This window comes from Boleophthalmus pectinirostris, unplaced genomic scaffold, assembly GCF_026225935.1.
Source record: "Boleophthalmus pectinirostris isolate CB_2022bp ecotype Guang Dong unplaced genomic scaffold, ASM2622593v1 HiC_scaffold_6, whole genome shotgun sequence".
NCBI lineage: Eukaryota > Metazoa > Chordata > Actinopteri > Gobiiformes > Gobiidae > Boleophthalmus > Boleophthalmus pectinirostris.
In genome coordinates, this window is record NW_026571447.1 from 27,676,193 (window position 1) to 27,689,592 (window position 13,400).

At 35.8% G+C, this 13,400-nt stretch overlaps 1 protein-coding gene across 3 annotated transcripts in view; it reads right to left on the reverse strand.

Annotated features, from left to right (window-relative positions):
- Positions 1-13,400, reverse strand: part of atp8b2 (ATPase phospholipid transporting 8B2) — a 37,912-nt gene that overhangs the window by 21,796 nt on the left and 2,716 nt on the right. For all 3 annotated transcript variants that reach the window (XM_055164294.1, XM_055164296.1, XM_055164295.1), the window contains 5 exons: positions 6,267-6,325; positions 6,065-6,178; positions 4,230-4,328; positions 2,671-2,732; positions 2,091-2,163 (listed from right to left, as the gene is read on the reverse strand). In XM_055164294.1, coding sequence (XP_055020269.1) covers positions 2,091-2,163; positions 2,671-2,732; positions 4,230-4,328; positions 6,065-6,178; positions 6,267-6,325 — 407 coding nt within the window. The remainder of the gene's footprint in view (positions 1-2,090; positions 2,164-2,670; positions 2,733-4,229; positions 4,329-6,064; positions 6,179-6,266; positions 6,326-13,400) is intronic.

Genomic DNA, 13,400 nt, shown 5'->3' on the forward strand with positions numbered 1-13,400 from the left:
ATACAGTTAAAATTACACGTATTTAGGGTGAGCAGAACTTCAAAATCAAAAACTAACGCCTCTGGTTTGTGGTGGTTGGAAATAATAAACTTGTAAAATGAGCACTCTTGGGCAAGTTACTTCAAAACTGTAATGTGTTATTTATTACTTTTTACTGTCTAAACCAGGACTAAACCAGGACTAAACCAGGTCTGAACCAGGTCTGAACCAGAACTGAACCAGAGCTGAACCAAAACTGAACCAGGACTGAACCAGGACTGAACCAGGACTAAACCAGGACTAAACCAGCTCTGAACCAGAGCTGAAACAGAACTGAACCAGGACTGAACCAGAGCTGAATCAGGACTAAACCAAGACTAAACCAGGACTGACCCCGGACTAAACCAGGACTAAACCAGGACTAAACCAGGACTGAACCAGGACTGAACCAGAGCTGAAAAAGAACTAAACCAGGACTAAACCAAGACTAAACCAAAACTGAACCAGAACTGAACCAGGACTAAACTAGGACAAAACCAGGACTGAACCAGGTCTAAACCAGAACAAAACGAAGTCTAAACCAGGACTGAACCAGAGCTAAACCAGGAATAAACCAGGTCTAAACCAGGACTAAACCAGGACTGAACCAGAGCTAAACCAGGACTAAACCAGGTCTAAATCAGGACTAAACCAGAACTGAACTAGGACTAAACCAGGACTAAATCAAAATTGAACAAGAACTGAACCAGGAGGAATGAGCCAGAGCTAAACCAGGACTAAACCAAGGCTAAACCAGAACTGAACCAGGAGTAAACCAGGACCAAACAAAGACTAGGACTTGGAATTTAGGACTGCCCCTGAGAAAACCCCAAGCCCGTGGAGCAGGGTGTCTGCAAACTGTGATCAGACATTTGTACCGAGTAAAATATTATAATTTCTTTCCCTGTGATGCCTTACATTACTGCATTACGGCAAAAAGCAACACAATACAGTTATTTGTTACTTTTATAACGTGTTACGACCCAACACTGGACATGAGTGTGTAATTAAGGAAAACTGTAACACATTTGCCCATTCATGATTAACATGTGTCAGTATAGTCACATTTTCTTTGTGTTTTGGTCATTTTTAAGCAGCTTTTTCTGTATTTTACCTAAACAAGTGTCAATTTGTGTCTCTCTTTACTGTTGGCAGGTACCAAACTGGTCTAAAATAGGGACGTCTGGGACAGTTCTTGTATAAAACTGGGACAAATCATTGTTTTGGATAAATCTGCTGGGACAGGGAACACAGGGTTGAAAACTGGGACGTCTGGTCACCTTACACATACTCAGAAATGACTCTTCTTTTAACTTGTATTGACTTGTTTAGAGTTATTTATTTCACTCAAAAATAAAGTTTCTGAGAGTCCGCTACCTGCTTGTTTCCACGGAGATGATATAGCTTAGTCTGGAAATTTCCGCAGTATGGCTTTAAACTTATCTATCTTGCATTTACTCAATTACAGATTATTTTGTTGCTCAAAAATACCTCGAAAAACCTGCATTCTAACTCTGAGCCAAGTCTCCTCCTCATAGACCTGACCTGTAATGTGACCTTGAATCATCACCTTCTTAATTGACTTCATGAAGATACATATTTTTAACGCTATACTGTGGGACATTTTAGGTAAAGCAAAAGAAACAGGACACTTATTTTTATTTTCTACCTACATTCTACATTTCTACATTTTGGGTAAAGCAATAACATCTTCATGGAAACAAGCAGGTGGTGGCCTAGCTTTTGCAGATCTATATTCTTATAATTAATACAAATTATTGTATGTAAATAATTCCTCCAGTCCAGTCAAACCAAGGTTGTTAACTTATTCTGTATTAAAATCACTGACCGATACAAGATATTATTTTGCTTGTTATATTTTTTGCAGCGCACCAAAACAGTAATCACATCTGAGGTTAAATTAGAAGACAATCCTAAGATCAAGCATCTATAAATGTGATTGGTGTAGTTAAAAATAAAACAATTGCAACCACAAGCACCAAAATGATCCTGTATAATTTGGTTTGAATGAAGGATTTGTGTAAGTTCCTTTCAGACAAACTGATACTCACTGCCACAAACTGGTTATTTTCCAATTTTATAATATCGCCCACTCGAACATTCATCCATTTTTCTTTTTGGATCCTGAGGAGAACAAAAAAAGAGAGACAGTCACTTTATGCTAAAATATAATGTGGGGACAGTGCTGTTTTATAGGAGATTCACACCTTAAATAACTGGAACTAGGTCTAGATCAGTCTGTAAACATTTTTGCATTTTAGAGGTATTATGTTCTGTCATAGTGAGATGGATACATTTAGAAAACATCATTATCTAATTAAATGCACATAATTGATTATATTATTGGGTAGAAGGTTTTGAAATCTCTTTAACTAGTAGTTTTGACTTGTATGGATTTCTGCACAGCTTTTCAGATGAGGAAATGCAGCAATACAGAACATTAATTCACAGCCAATCAGCTCTCATCAAGTGTCAGACAGAGACGCAAATGGCTCACTTCAACAAGATTACAATCAATAAGATGTGGACAGAATGTTTCATGGGGAATTTGATTAAATTACAAATAAATAACAATAATGGATAATGCAGATTTATAAATGTATCAAGATGAAGTGAAATCATCAGACTTACGAGCCGCGGATGAGGACCTGAGACTGGCGATTGTTCACCTGGTTGTCGCTTTTGTGGCGAAACTACAAAGAAACCAAATGCAGTGAGAGCATGTTACGTAACTGAAGCATCTGAGCTGTCTTTTGCTGTAATTTTATCCTCATATTAAACAGGAGTGAGCAATGTTGGAACAATATTGGCACAAATAGCGATATTTGATATGGCTTTTAGGCATAGTGCAATATGGATATTATTGTGATATTTTAATGTATTTTTGGAACAATAATTGCAATTCATTTAAAAGTCCAGTAACACTTTATTTTTATTAACATCTAATTATCTGCTAATTAACATAGTTGTAAATGGTTAACTTGTCATTAATTAGTATTTATTCAGCCCTTATGAATGTCTAATTCTCCATACGCTTATTTTGCTTTTAGTTAGACACTTACAAACACTTTCCTATTAATACATTCCTTATTACTGCTTATTAGTACGATACTAGGCCATTTTTGTCCATGAATTATGATTCTAATAAGCTTTTGGTAATAAGCGTGTTGTTAAGGACTAGTTGCACAAGAAATGTATTTTTTACTTATTTGGACTTAATAAATTTAGCTTACTTAATTCATGGCCAGTTGAACTCTGTAAAACACCTAATAGAGAGTGTTTTATTACATAAGAGTAAGCTAAATTTATTAAGTCCAAATAAGTAAAAACTGCAATTAGTCCTGCACAACACGATTATTACCAAAAGCTTATTAGAATCATAATTCATGGATCATACAAATAAGCAGTAATAAGAAGTGTATTAATAGGAAACTGTTTGTAAAAGTCTCACTAATAGCAGAATAAGCTTATGAGATATTAAAAGGGGCTGAATAAATACTAATTAATGACAAATTAACCAGCTACAACTATGCTAATTAGCAGGTAGTTAGATGTTAATGAGTGTATCCTAAAATAAAGTGTTACCAAAAGTCATATATTATGCAGAATTGACTCCTTAAAAACATGCCAGGAGTTATGTTTCGTTTCATTCACACATGTTTGAGAGAACCTTTATTATTAGCAGTAGCAGTAGTCTTGAAGTTAACAGCTGCTGTTTACCTTTCGAGTGAAGATGAAGGTGTATGGAGTTTAAAAACAAAGTAGAGCACTTCTTGTATTACCACATGATATCACAAGGTGGAACAGAGTGTTTTCTGTTTGAAAAGAACTAAAAATGCAGGGTTTGTGTGTTACAAATGTGTGAAGGAAACAAAACACAACTCCAGGTCTGTTTGTGATGAGGAAACATATAACATAGATTAGAAAATAATGTAGAAACTTAGGGCCATTTAAACTAAAAAAGTGCATGCCTTAATTTAATAGTCAGACTCAGACTTAACATAGACAAAACCAAGATTAAATCATGGTTTATTTTGGACTTTCATTTAAAAACAGCACATTTCTGTCAGATAGAGAACCTTGGTGTTACTGCAATATATTTACTTTGTTGTGACATTGATTATTGCATCAGCCAGTATTGATATCGATACTTTTGTGATACATAATGCAGCCGTTTGTCAAACACTCACAAAGTCGTCTGTAGCGTCCTTTATTGCAGTGATGCTCAGGACCAGAGCTAAAGGCACGATGGTGGTAAACCAGGACAGAGAGGAGATCTGAGGTATCAACTAAACACAATAAAGGTTTGGATTATACACTGTGCACAGGCAGAATATAATGGAGTGCGTTTGCATCAAGTAAACAATACAAGTTAAAACACAAGCATATTTGTGGAGTGTAGGGCACAGGTGAGAGCGACAGATACTTTGTGTGAATTTAAATTGTTCAGTAATGCTCAGTCAGTATTCTCCTCATGATGAAATGCAGTTACATAACGCATTACATCAGGGGTCTCCACCTTTTTCCTTCAGTGACCTACCTTTATAAAATGAAAATACCAGAGAGCTACTTATTTTAGCGGTCATAAGAAAGTGAGTATATGTGAGAGCCACAGCAAGCCTTAGATGGGGTACAGTTGGGTATCAAAGTTATATATTTACAATGGTGATAGGCATTTAATTAATCAAATGTCTGTTATTTAGCACAATACGTATAATTCAGAAATTCCTTGATGAGCGACTTGGAAGGGGGTGGAGAGCTACTGCATAAATGAGTGGCTAATTATTTATGTGCATCTTAAAGCTAAAGAAAAACATGAAGAATCTAATGTTAAAATAATCTGGATTGGAACTGTGTTAGTGCATAAAATTTGCATATAAAATAGGTTTAAATTTGGTTTGAAGCATTGAAGGTATAATTTAAAATGTACTATATTACTGTGACTTGGACAAACAGTCAATAAGTATTTCATTTCTGTCACCAAAATAATGATTAAGATGCTCTGACAGTTTTTTTTAAATCAAATTAATTTGTGAGATACTCAATTAAGATCTTAAAAGAGAATTAAATACTTAAAAGGTGCAGTGTGCAACTTTTCTGGTGAAAGGTCTGCTGCATATTTTTTGGTCAAATACATTTCGCAGTTGATCCAAGATGCTTCTTCAGTTCACTCATTCAGAACTGAAGAAGCATCTTGGATGAACTGTGAAACATTTGCCTTTGCCTAGAATGTTCCATGGTATGACATTAAAGGAGCAGTGAGGAATTTTGGACATAGGGCTTTAAATTTCTAGTTAGCCAGAGCGTTGGAGACGTGTGGAGACACTTTTTTAAATATTCCATCCAGTCCTTGTATTTGCAGAGGTCACTGGTGGTCTTACTCATTCCACAAAGTACCCGAACCAAATCTATTATTACACCAGACTGTCGATGTGAATGTCTGTGTTGATAGAACAATGTTTGAAATAAAACTAACCCTGCATCGCATGAATCGACGCATGTTGAGGGACTATTTTCTCATATATCAGTCCGCCGCTGCCGAGCTTTCTATCAGGAAGTACAACTCGCTGCTGCTGCTCAGACATAAATCCTTCAAATGCAAGGTTGGTTTTACTTTTAAAATTATTCTATCGACAGAGACATTCACATCGACAGTCTGGCGTAATAATAGATTTGCTTTGGGTGTTTTGTGGAGTGAGTAAGACTGTTTTTAGTAGCAGGATAACTATGGCCATTGACATGCACTAGCCTAGCACCAGCGACTTCTGCAAATACAAGGACTGGATGGAATATTTAAAAAAGTGTCTCCAGACGTCTCCAACTCTCTGAACTGTCTCTTTAAACAAATCCATCAAGCATTTATTCATTACTGGTTTTTCTATTGCTCAAAAATACAATAACTCCTTTTGTGAACATTGTACTTCTGTAATAACATTTCCATGGAGATAAGCAGGTGGCAGACCCCCCACTGGAAATGTTCCACAGTGCATCTTTAAGAAACACTCTGTCCTAAACTTCACCTCACCTGTAATATGAGCAGGAAGAGAAAGTAGGTATTGGCCACTTCCTGAAACTGCTCAAACAGATTGACAGGCAGAAAAGTGATGATGTTGTACTTCGATGTTGTGATGCAGTTACTCTAAATTATGAGGGGGAGAAACAATCCATTATGTTGCCATAGTTACACAGTCTGCAGAGTGAAGTCATGTTTGATAATGGCTTCTTACCGCATACTGAAACTTCTCATTGTACTCTCTGTCATTGGCTTTGACCCGTCTCTCCTCCTCTGCAGAAACACAACACGCAAATGAGTCACAAACGATGGCATCCAAAACAAGACCACAAATACAAATATAGAAACACCAATTTGGCAACTTTACTCGTACAGGGATTGTTAGACTAGATGGAGATTTGCTTTAAATGTTTCACAGTGCGGCATTAAACTTATCTATCTCTGTGGAGACAATAAGTTAGGGGCCAGATCTGTGAAAGTCAACTCCTGCTTTTAGGGCTGCTCGATTATGGAAAAAATCATTATTACGATTATTTGGGTCAATACTGAAATCATGATTATTTAAATGATTATTTTTTAGTTACATGATACATTTATTCAGCATTTCTCTTTCAAAAAAACACTTTGTTATTGATAATTTATGCAAAACTTTCAAATTGAAAATAAATCCAGGCTACAAATCTGTACCAAAGAGCAATTTTGCAATGTATAAAACTTAAAATGAATAAAATAAACTTTGAACATGAAATAAGGTATAGAAAAACATAAATGCATCAAAAATAAACTCTCTCTATATATATATATATATATATATATATATATATATATATATATATATATATATATATATATATATATATATATATATATATTTATATACAGCTGTTCTACAATCTCTACAAAATATACTTATTTATATAAAAATATACTTATTTATATAAAAATATCCCAAAGTTAATTTTAAAATTAAGCATTTCAACTTGATTATATGAGTTTGGAGATCGTTTAACACACAAATCGATATCGTGATCAAAATTCTATTAATTGCACAGACTTGCCTGCTTTTCAAGGTATTTTCTAGCAATATAAACACCTGTAGTTGAGTAAGTGCGGATAGACCAATTTAATGCCTTACTAAGGAACAGTCCAACCAAAGCAATAACATATCCATGGAAACAAGCAGGTGACCCCTCTAGAAAAGTTACATTGTGCATAGTGCATTGAGTTTCAACTTATGTTTTGTATAATTCACTGTTTGATTTGCTATTTTCTATTGCAGTTGTTTATAGAGTTTGTCTATTGTCTAAGCCCCATATCAGTGTGTTTAGTCACCGTTACGAAAGGATGTGTCTGAGGGTGTCTGCGCTCCTGGAGACACATTAAAGATTAGAGCTTTTTTTTTTGCAGTGAACTACAATGAACAAATATCTTAATTTGTTTCCTTACAAACAAAGCAATTACCATTAGATTTGTGTTTAAACAGTAGGATTCAGCTCACACAGTGCACATTAACATTTGAGAGAAGGCTGAAATATAAACTCTAAAACTAACACCATAATCCCACATTTCAAATCGTGTCTGTAGGGGTATGAATTACAGGGTTAGCAGAACATAGAAGAAATAATATTTTGATGTTTGCAGAAAAAAAAAAAAAAAACTAGACTAAAGCAATTGCAACCACTGAGTTGAGTTCAAATTGTAATTTTTATTACATTTTTGTCATTATCATGTAATCTTTAAATGATCACCCTGTTGCTGTATTAGTCACAAAATGTGAAAATGATATGAAACTGACACTAAACGCCTCTGTGCCTCTGTACATCAGACAGCTCTATAAGGGACATCATGCTGCTGCAGCCAGTGGCCTTTAAACACAAACAAACAAAGACAATGTGGTTTCCTGTGTTTTCGCTCAACTCAAAAAACGGTCTCTTAAATCTTTCATCTGTGTTTTTGATTCATCAGCAAATTCAAGTCTGTTAACATTTTGATTACAAAAAATAAAAACACACATACAGTATAGGGGCACAGCATTAATCATTAATCATGAATTAATTATTAATTAAAACTTTGAACTCTTGCATAAACTAAGACTACTTTTATTGTCCCTTGCAAAAAAGAATGTTTCCCAGTTTAGACCTCTACCTTTTAATTTTGTATTAGTTCAGTCATTCATTGCTTCAAATTCTTTCAAATGCTAGAATTGCCTGGAACTTCAATCACTGCTTTTTTCATTTGCTCAAAAAACTTTCTTCTTACTGTGAGTGGACTCGCCTTCTCATCACCTGCTTGTCTCCATGGAGAAACAGGAGATTAATGCCCTACTGTGAAACATTCCAGGCAAACTATAACCATGGAGACAAGCAAGTGGCAGACCCAGAGCCCCATAGTGCACCTTTAGGATATTTACTGTAGAATTTTTCAGCCCTTTACTGTCTGTTTAGAGCCCCATATCTGACAGACTGACAGTTTTCACACTTTATTCTCACAAAGTCTGCAGCCTTTTTAAGCCTGTCAGATGTTGTACTGTCAGGTAAATTACCCGTGGGACTTCCTGTCTACTTAAAGGTCAGTGTCTGTGGGCCAAAAGCGCACTAGAGAGTGACTGTCAGCTGGTGCCAAAGATGCTGTAACATTATTGAAGAGGGCAGTCTCTAGTGCCAGGTAAGCAGAGCCCAGGTTTCACTGTGTAAGAACCAACCCAAATGAAAGTGAGTGCATCTTTAACAAACTGCCCATTAAGAGTTTAATGTTCAAGGACAGCAGACGCCCTGACGCAGGTTTACCCCAATCCATAAAAGTCCATTATGAGAAACTTTCAGACACAGACAACAGTTCTGTGCTATCAGCGTAAAGGTTTCTAAAAACAGCCCAGATGCAACTTTGAATGCGGACATCAATATTGATTTAGTCCAAAAGAGTTACCGTCCATAAGTCCAGACCTGTTCAGTCCTTTTTCATTTTCTCACTGTTAGCTCTTCGCAAGTGAATTTCTTGAGTACTTAGAGGTCCTATATTGCATAAAATGTATTACTGTGAGCTTTAAACCATGTTATAATCATGTTACCTCCTCAGAAACATACCTGGAGTTGTGTTCTGTTTCATTTTTTCAAGTAATCTTTAGTCTGTCTACATCTCCAAAGCTCAAAACACTTTTTTCCACATTACCACAGGACACCACAAGTTGAAAGAGAGTGTTTTCTGTTTGAGAACGCAGCCTAAATATGCAGGGTTTGTGTGTTAAACGTGTGAATGAAACAAAACACAACTGGGTATGTTTTTGATGAGAAAAAAAATATTTATCAGATCATAAAATGTTGTAATACGGGAACTTTTCTGTAACTTTTCTGGTTCTGCTTGTCTAAACTGAGATGTTATTGCTTTGGCTGGTTTCACTAATGTTCCAAATATCACCTTAAACTTGACTATCTCCATAGAGACAACCACAAGTCAAGTGTGTGGAGAGGCGACCCCCATCACAGTCAGAATGTGTGCTCTTCGAGGTATTTCTTTAGCACTAAAACAACTGTAAATGAATAAACACACTGGTGGATGTTGGTGCTTTTGTTGTTGTGTTGTATTGTCTTTGTGATAAAGCATGTGATCCCTTGTCCCAGTTTTCAATTCTCCCATGGGAGACAATAAAAGATGATCTTATCTTACCTTACAATGTAATAAGTTTAATGCCATACTTTGAAACACTCCAGACAAATTACACCTTTAACATCACATCACATCATCATGTCACTAGTTCTGTGTAATTAGTTGAAATAATAAATAAAAAACAAACTAATATAACAAGTTTATTTTTCAACTAAGGTTTAATATTTATTCCTCTAATTGTAATTTTGACTTTCTTCCAATATTTGAGCAGCCTTGTGTCTATTTTCATAATGATCTGTACAGTAAGTATTTAAATGGTGAGATATGAGTTTCAAACCAGAAGCCAATGACAGCCTGAGTGATTTCATTACATGGACCTGTAACAGTGCACTTGTCTCCAGTCGTACACAGCACTAATGCGATTAGCTGTCCTCATTAACAGACTAAATGAACAATTGCATTCACAATCATTTGCGATGGTTAAACAAGCAAATAAGGAAAAGAAGAAAGTGGCGCCAAGAGAATTGATCAGTGTCTCAGGTCAAAGACATCAGACACTTACAAAAATAAACACATAAAAGTAAAAAGTAAATATATATTACAAATTTACAATGTGGTTATGTTAGAATTTGATAATAATAAAGTTTGGTGAATGTAGTCTTTGTTGTACATACAAAAGATACATAAGATAAGATACATTTATCCTTTGTGAACACAGTCTTTATAGTATTTTTAATGTTATTTAACTATGAAAATGCTGGATCTCTAAAAACTAAAGAGAGTTGGGCCTGGTTAGAACTGGAATCATGGGAGACAGCTGGAAAACCAGGTGTCATAGTGCGGCAGCAGTGGCTCTAATAGTGCATACTGTTGTGTATATGTTGTATCTTTAGGCCAGACACTTCACCCACCTTGCCTAGTAGAAATGTAATGTGTGAGTGGTGGACGATGGGGCCGATTGTGCAGATGGGCAGCCTGGTCCACCCTAAGGCTGCTGTGGCTACAATAGTAAATTACTATAAGCAGATGTGGATTGAATTAGGTCAGAACCTTAGACTGTATGGACATATAGTAGGAACAGGAACTAGGAACTACTACTGACTCTGGCTCCCACTAACTTACATTGGAATATTGTCTCTCTCTGTAACTGCAGCAGTGACTCTTGTCGTTTTGGTCTTAAGATGTTCGTATTAACCCACTTTACATGATCCTGGTATTTTTATTCTGCTATTTTGTCTGGTCCTAATATTGGGCCTGGCTCGAAATTCGCTCCTGTAACTGTGAGCATTGTGAGCTTCATTTGCGTGCCGCTGTGGTTGATGTCACACTTCTGTATAGAGTCTATGGTCAGATGACAATAATATTTATTACTATGTTGATTCATTGTAGTTATCTTTTCTATCTAGACTAGAGTTTTATTGCATCCTCACTTTTATATCATACTATCTGCGCTGCACTGTCTATAAAGCGCTTCCATGTCAGGTTTATTTCTCTACAGTGAAATCAGTAAAGTTCTCTTATTTTACTCCTGCCATAAAGGATTAAGTGATTTTAGTTAGTGATCCTATATTTAAATATAACCCTTAAAAAAAAAAAAAAATCCTATGTGAATAAAATGACAATTTCTTTTTGATAGGCATCTGGGGAGTGAAATGAGACAATAAACTCTACTGGGCCCCCCAAAAAATTACCTGGGAAGTTTTTTTGTGGCCGGTGTATACAAATAAATGAAAACTATATGCATGATTTTGGAAATCTGGTGTGTGGAGTCCTGTTATGATGCAAAATGTGCAAGCAGAGTGAATACAGTGATACAGGTATGAGTAATGCAGTGACCTGAGGGTGTGTGGCATATAGTCTCTGAATGACTCATACATAAAGACACTGTCTACCTGTTTACATTGATCAAAGCTTCATACAAAACATGGCCAACAGTTAAAAACAATGTTATCTTTTCTTATGTTGTATCTGCACAGTAGTGTTGTCATAATACTAACATTGCAAACTTAATTTCAACAAATTGCACAGAAAAAATGAAATACTGACCTTAATAAAAACATATAATCAATTTTGTCCATTTTTTATGTTTACTAAATGTATACCTAGATCTTAAGGTGAGCTCACCCATGGAGGAGCAGTGGGTTACACTTTTTTTTAAACACACTTTAACACACAAGCAACTGAAAAGATTTACTTTTAAATCTGACAACTTTTTGGCTGTCCATAGATGTTTAAATCATTAGTTATCTCTGTTTTAGGTGAAGTTAATCTCTTCTAACAGTAGTTCATTTGTTTACACATTACTATGGCGGTCTCTCAGTGTAGTGATATAAAACGGTGATTAACTGCGCCCGGACTCCCAGTGTGGTCATACAAAAATAATGCAGCATTATAATTCTCTCTGGCCATGGTAGACTATAATCCATATTATCTGTTTTGAATCAATATAAGATGCTATAAAAACATTTGACAATATATTTATATGACCTTGACACATTTTTTTACAACTGTAATTAAGACTTGGTTATAACTTGGTATTATATAACAGTTGGTATTGTTATTTGTTTTGGGTTTATCTGTTGTGACACTCATAAATCAATAAAGTTTATCTATAAAGCTATCTTCACACTTCTGGGTTGGTTCTGGTGTAGATTTGGCTTGGTCCTGGTTAAGTTCCGTTTTAGTTCTTCTTTAGTCCTACTTTAGCCTGGGTTTACTCCAGGTTTAGACCAGGTTTAGTCCCGGCGTAATCTGGGTTTATACTCAGTTTAGTCCCAATTTAGATCTAGTGTGTGCAAGTGTGAACCATAGACTGTGTATATATAAATGGATATAGCACAGCATTCCAAATAGGAAGAGTTCATGCTGTAACTTCCGGCTTCACGACTCCATCGACAACTGAATTTACATCGGAAAATTGTCAATTGTTTCTCTGTAACTGCTGCAATGAGCCTCGTCATTTTGGTCTTAAAACATTCACATTAACCCTCTTTACATGATCCTGGTGTTTTTATAATTATTTTATAATTTTATAATTTTATTTAACTATTTTGTAAGTCAATAAATTCCTACTCCTAATATGGATCTGGCTCAAAATTCATCATGAGCTTCATTTGACTGGAGCCGAACGCTGTAGGTGACATCACACTCCCTTCGTCGACTTGTTTAAACAGTCTACGGTGTGGACACGGCTTTAATCTAGTCTTGATTTTAGCACATGTTAGTATAAGGTCCACGTTGGCTAAAACAAACGAGGCTAATATGCTCCTTCCTTTTAAAAACATGAGCTAATCTGCCATATTTCAGATACGTTTAGTAATAGCTATGGCCCCTGTGCTGCTCTACCGGTGAATCAATACGAATTACAGCGCCAAGTGCAAAGTCAGCATCTCCACACCGACCAAGCCTTTTCCAGCATTACACTTTACACGTTATGTAACCACGACGAGGGGTCGTCTGAGGTTGCCATAGTAACTGCCTCCCTCTCTACAATAGATTTGAGCAAAACATTGTAGCTACTATTTGGGATCTTAAAATATTACAAAGCAAAATGGATGCACAGATCAGAAACAATGATGCTTTTCAAAGGGACAGGTGTCAGTAGTGGGTGCACTTCTCAGTTTTTGCTGCGTTAAGTTGCATATCTAAATTAATACACCCACATTTGTGACAACAAATGGTGCATAGTAATAAAAATATCTGTGTTGAAATGATCCCTGCAGGAAGATGGGTGCACTCACACTTG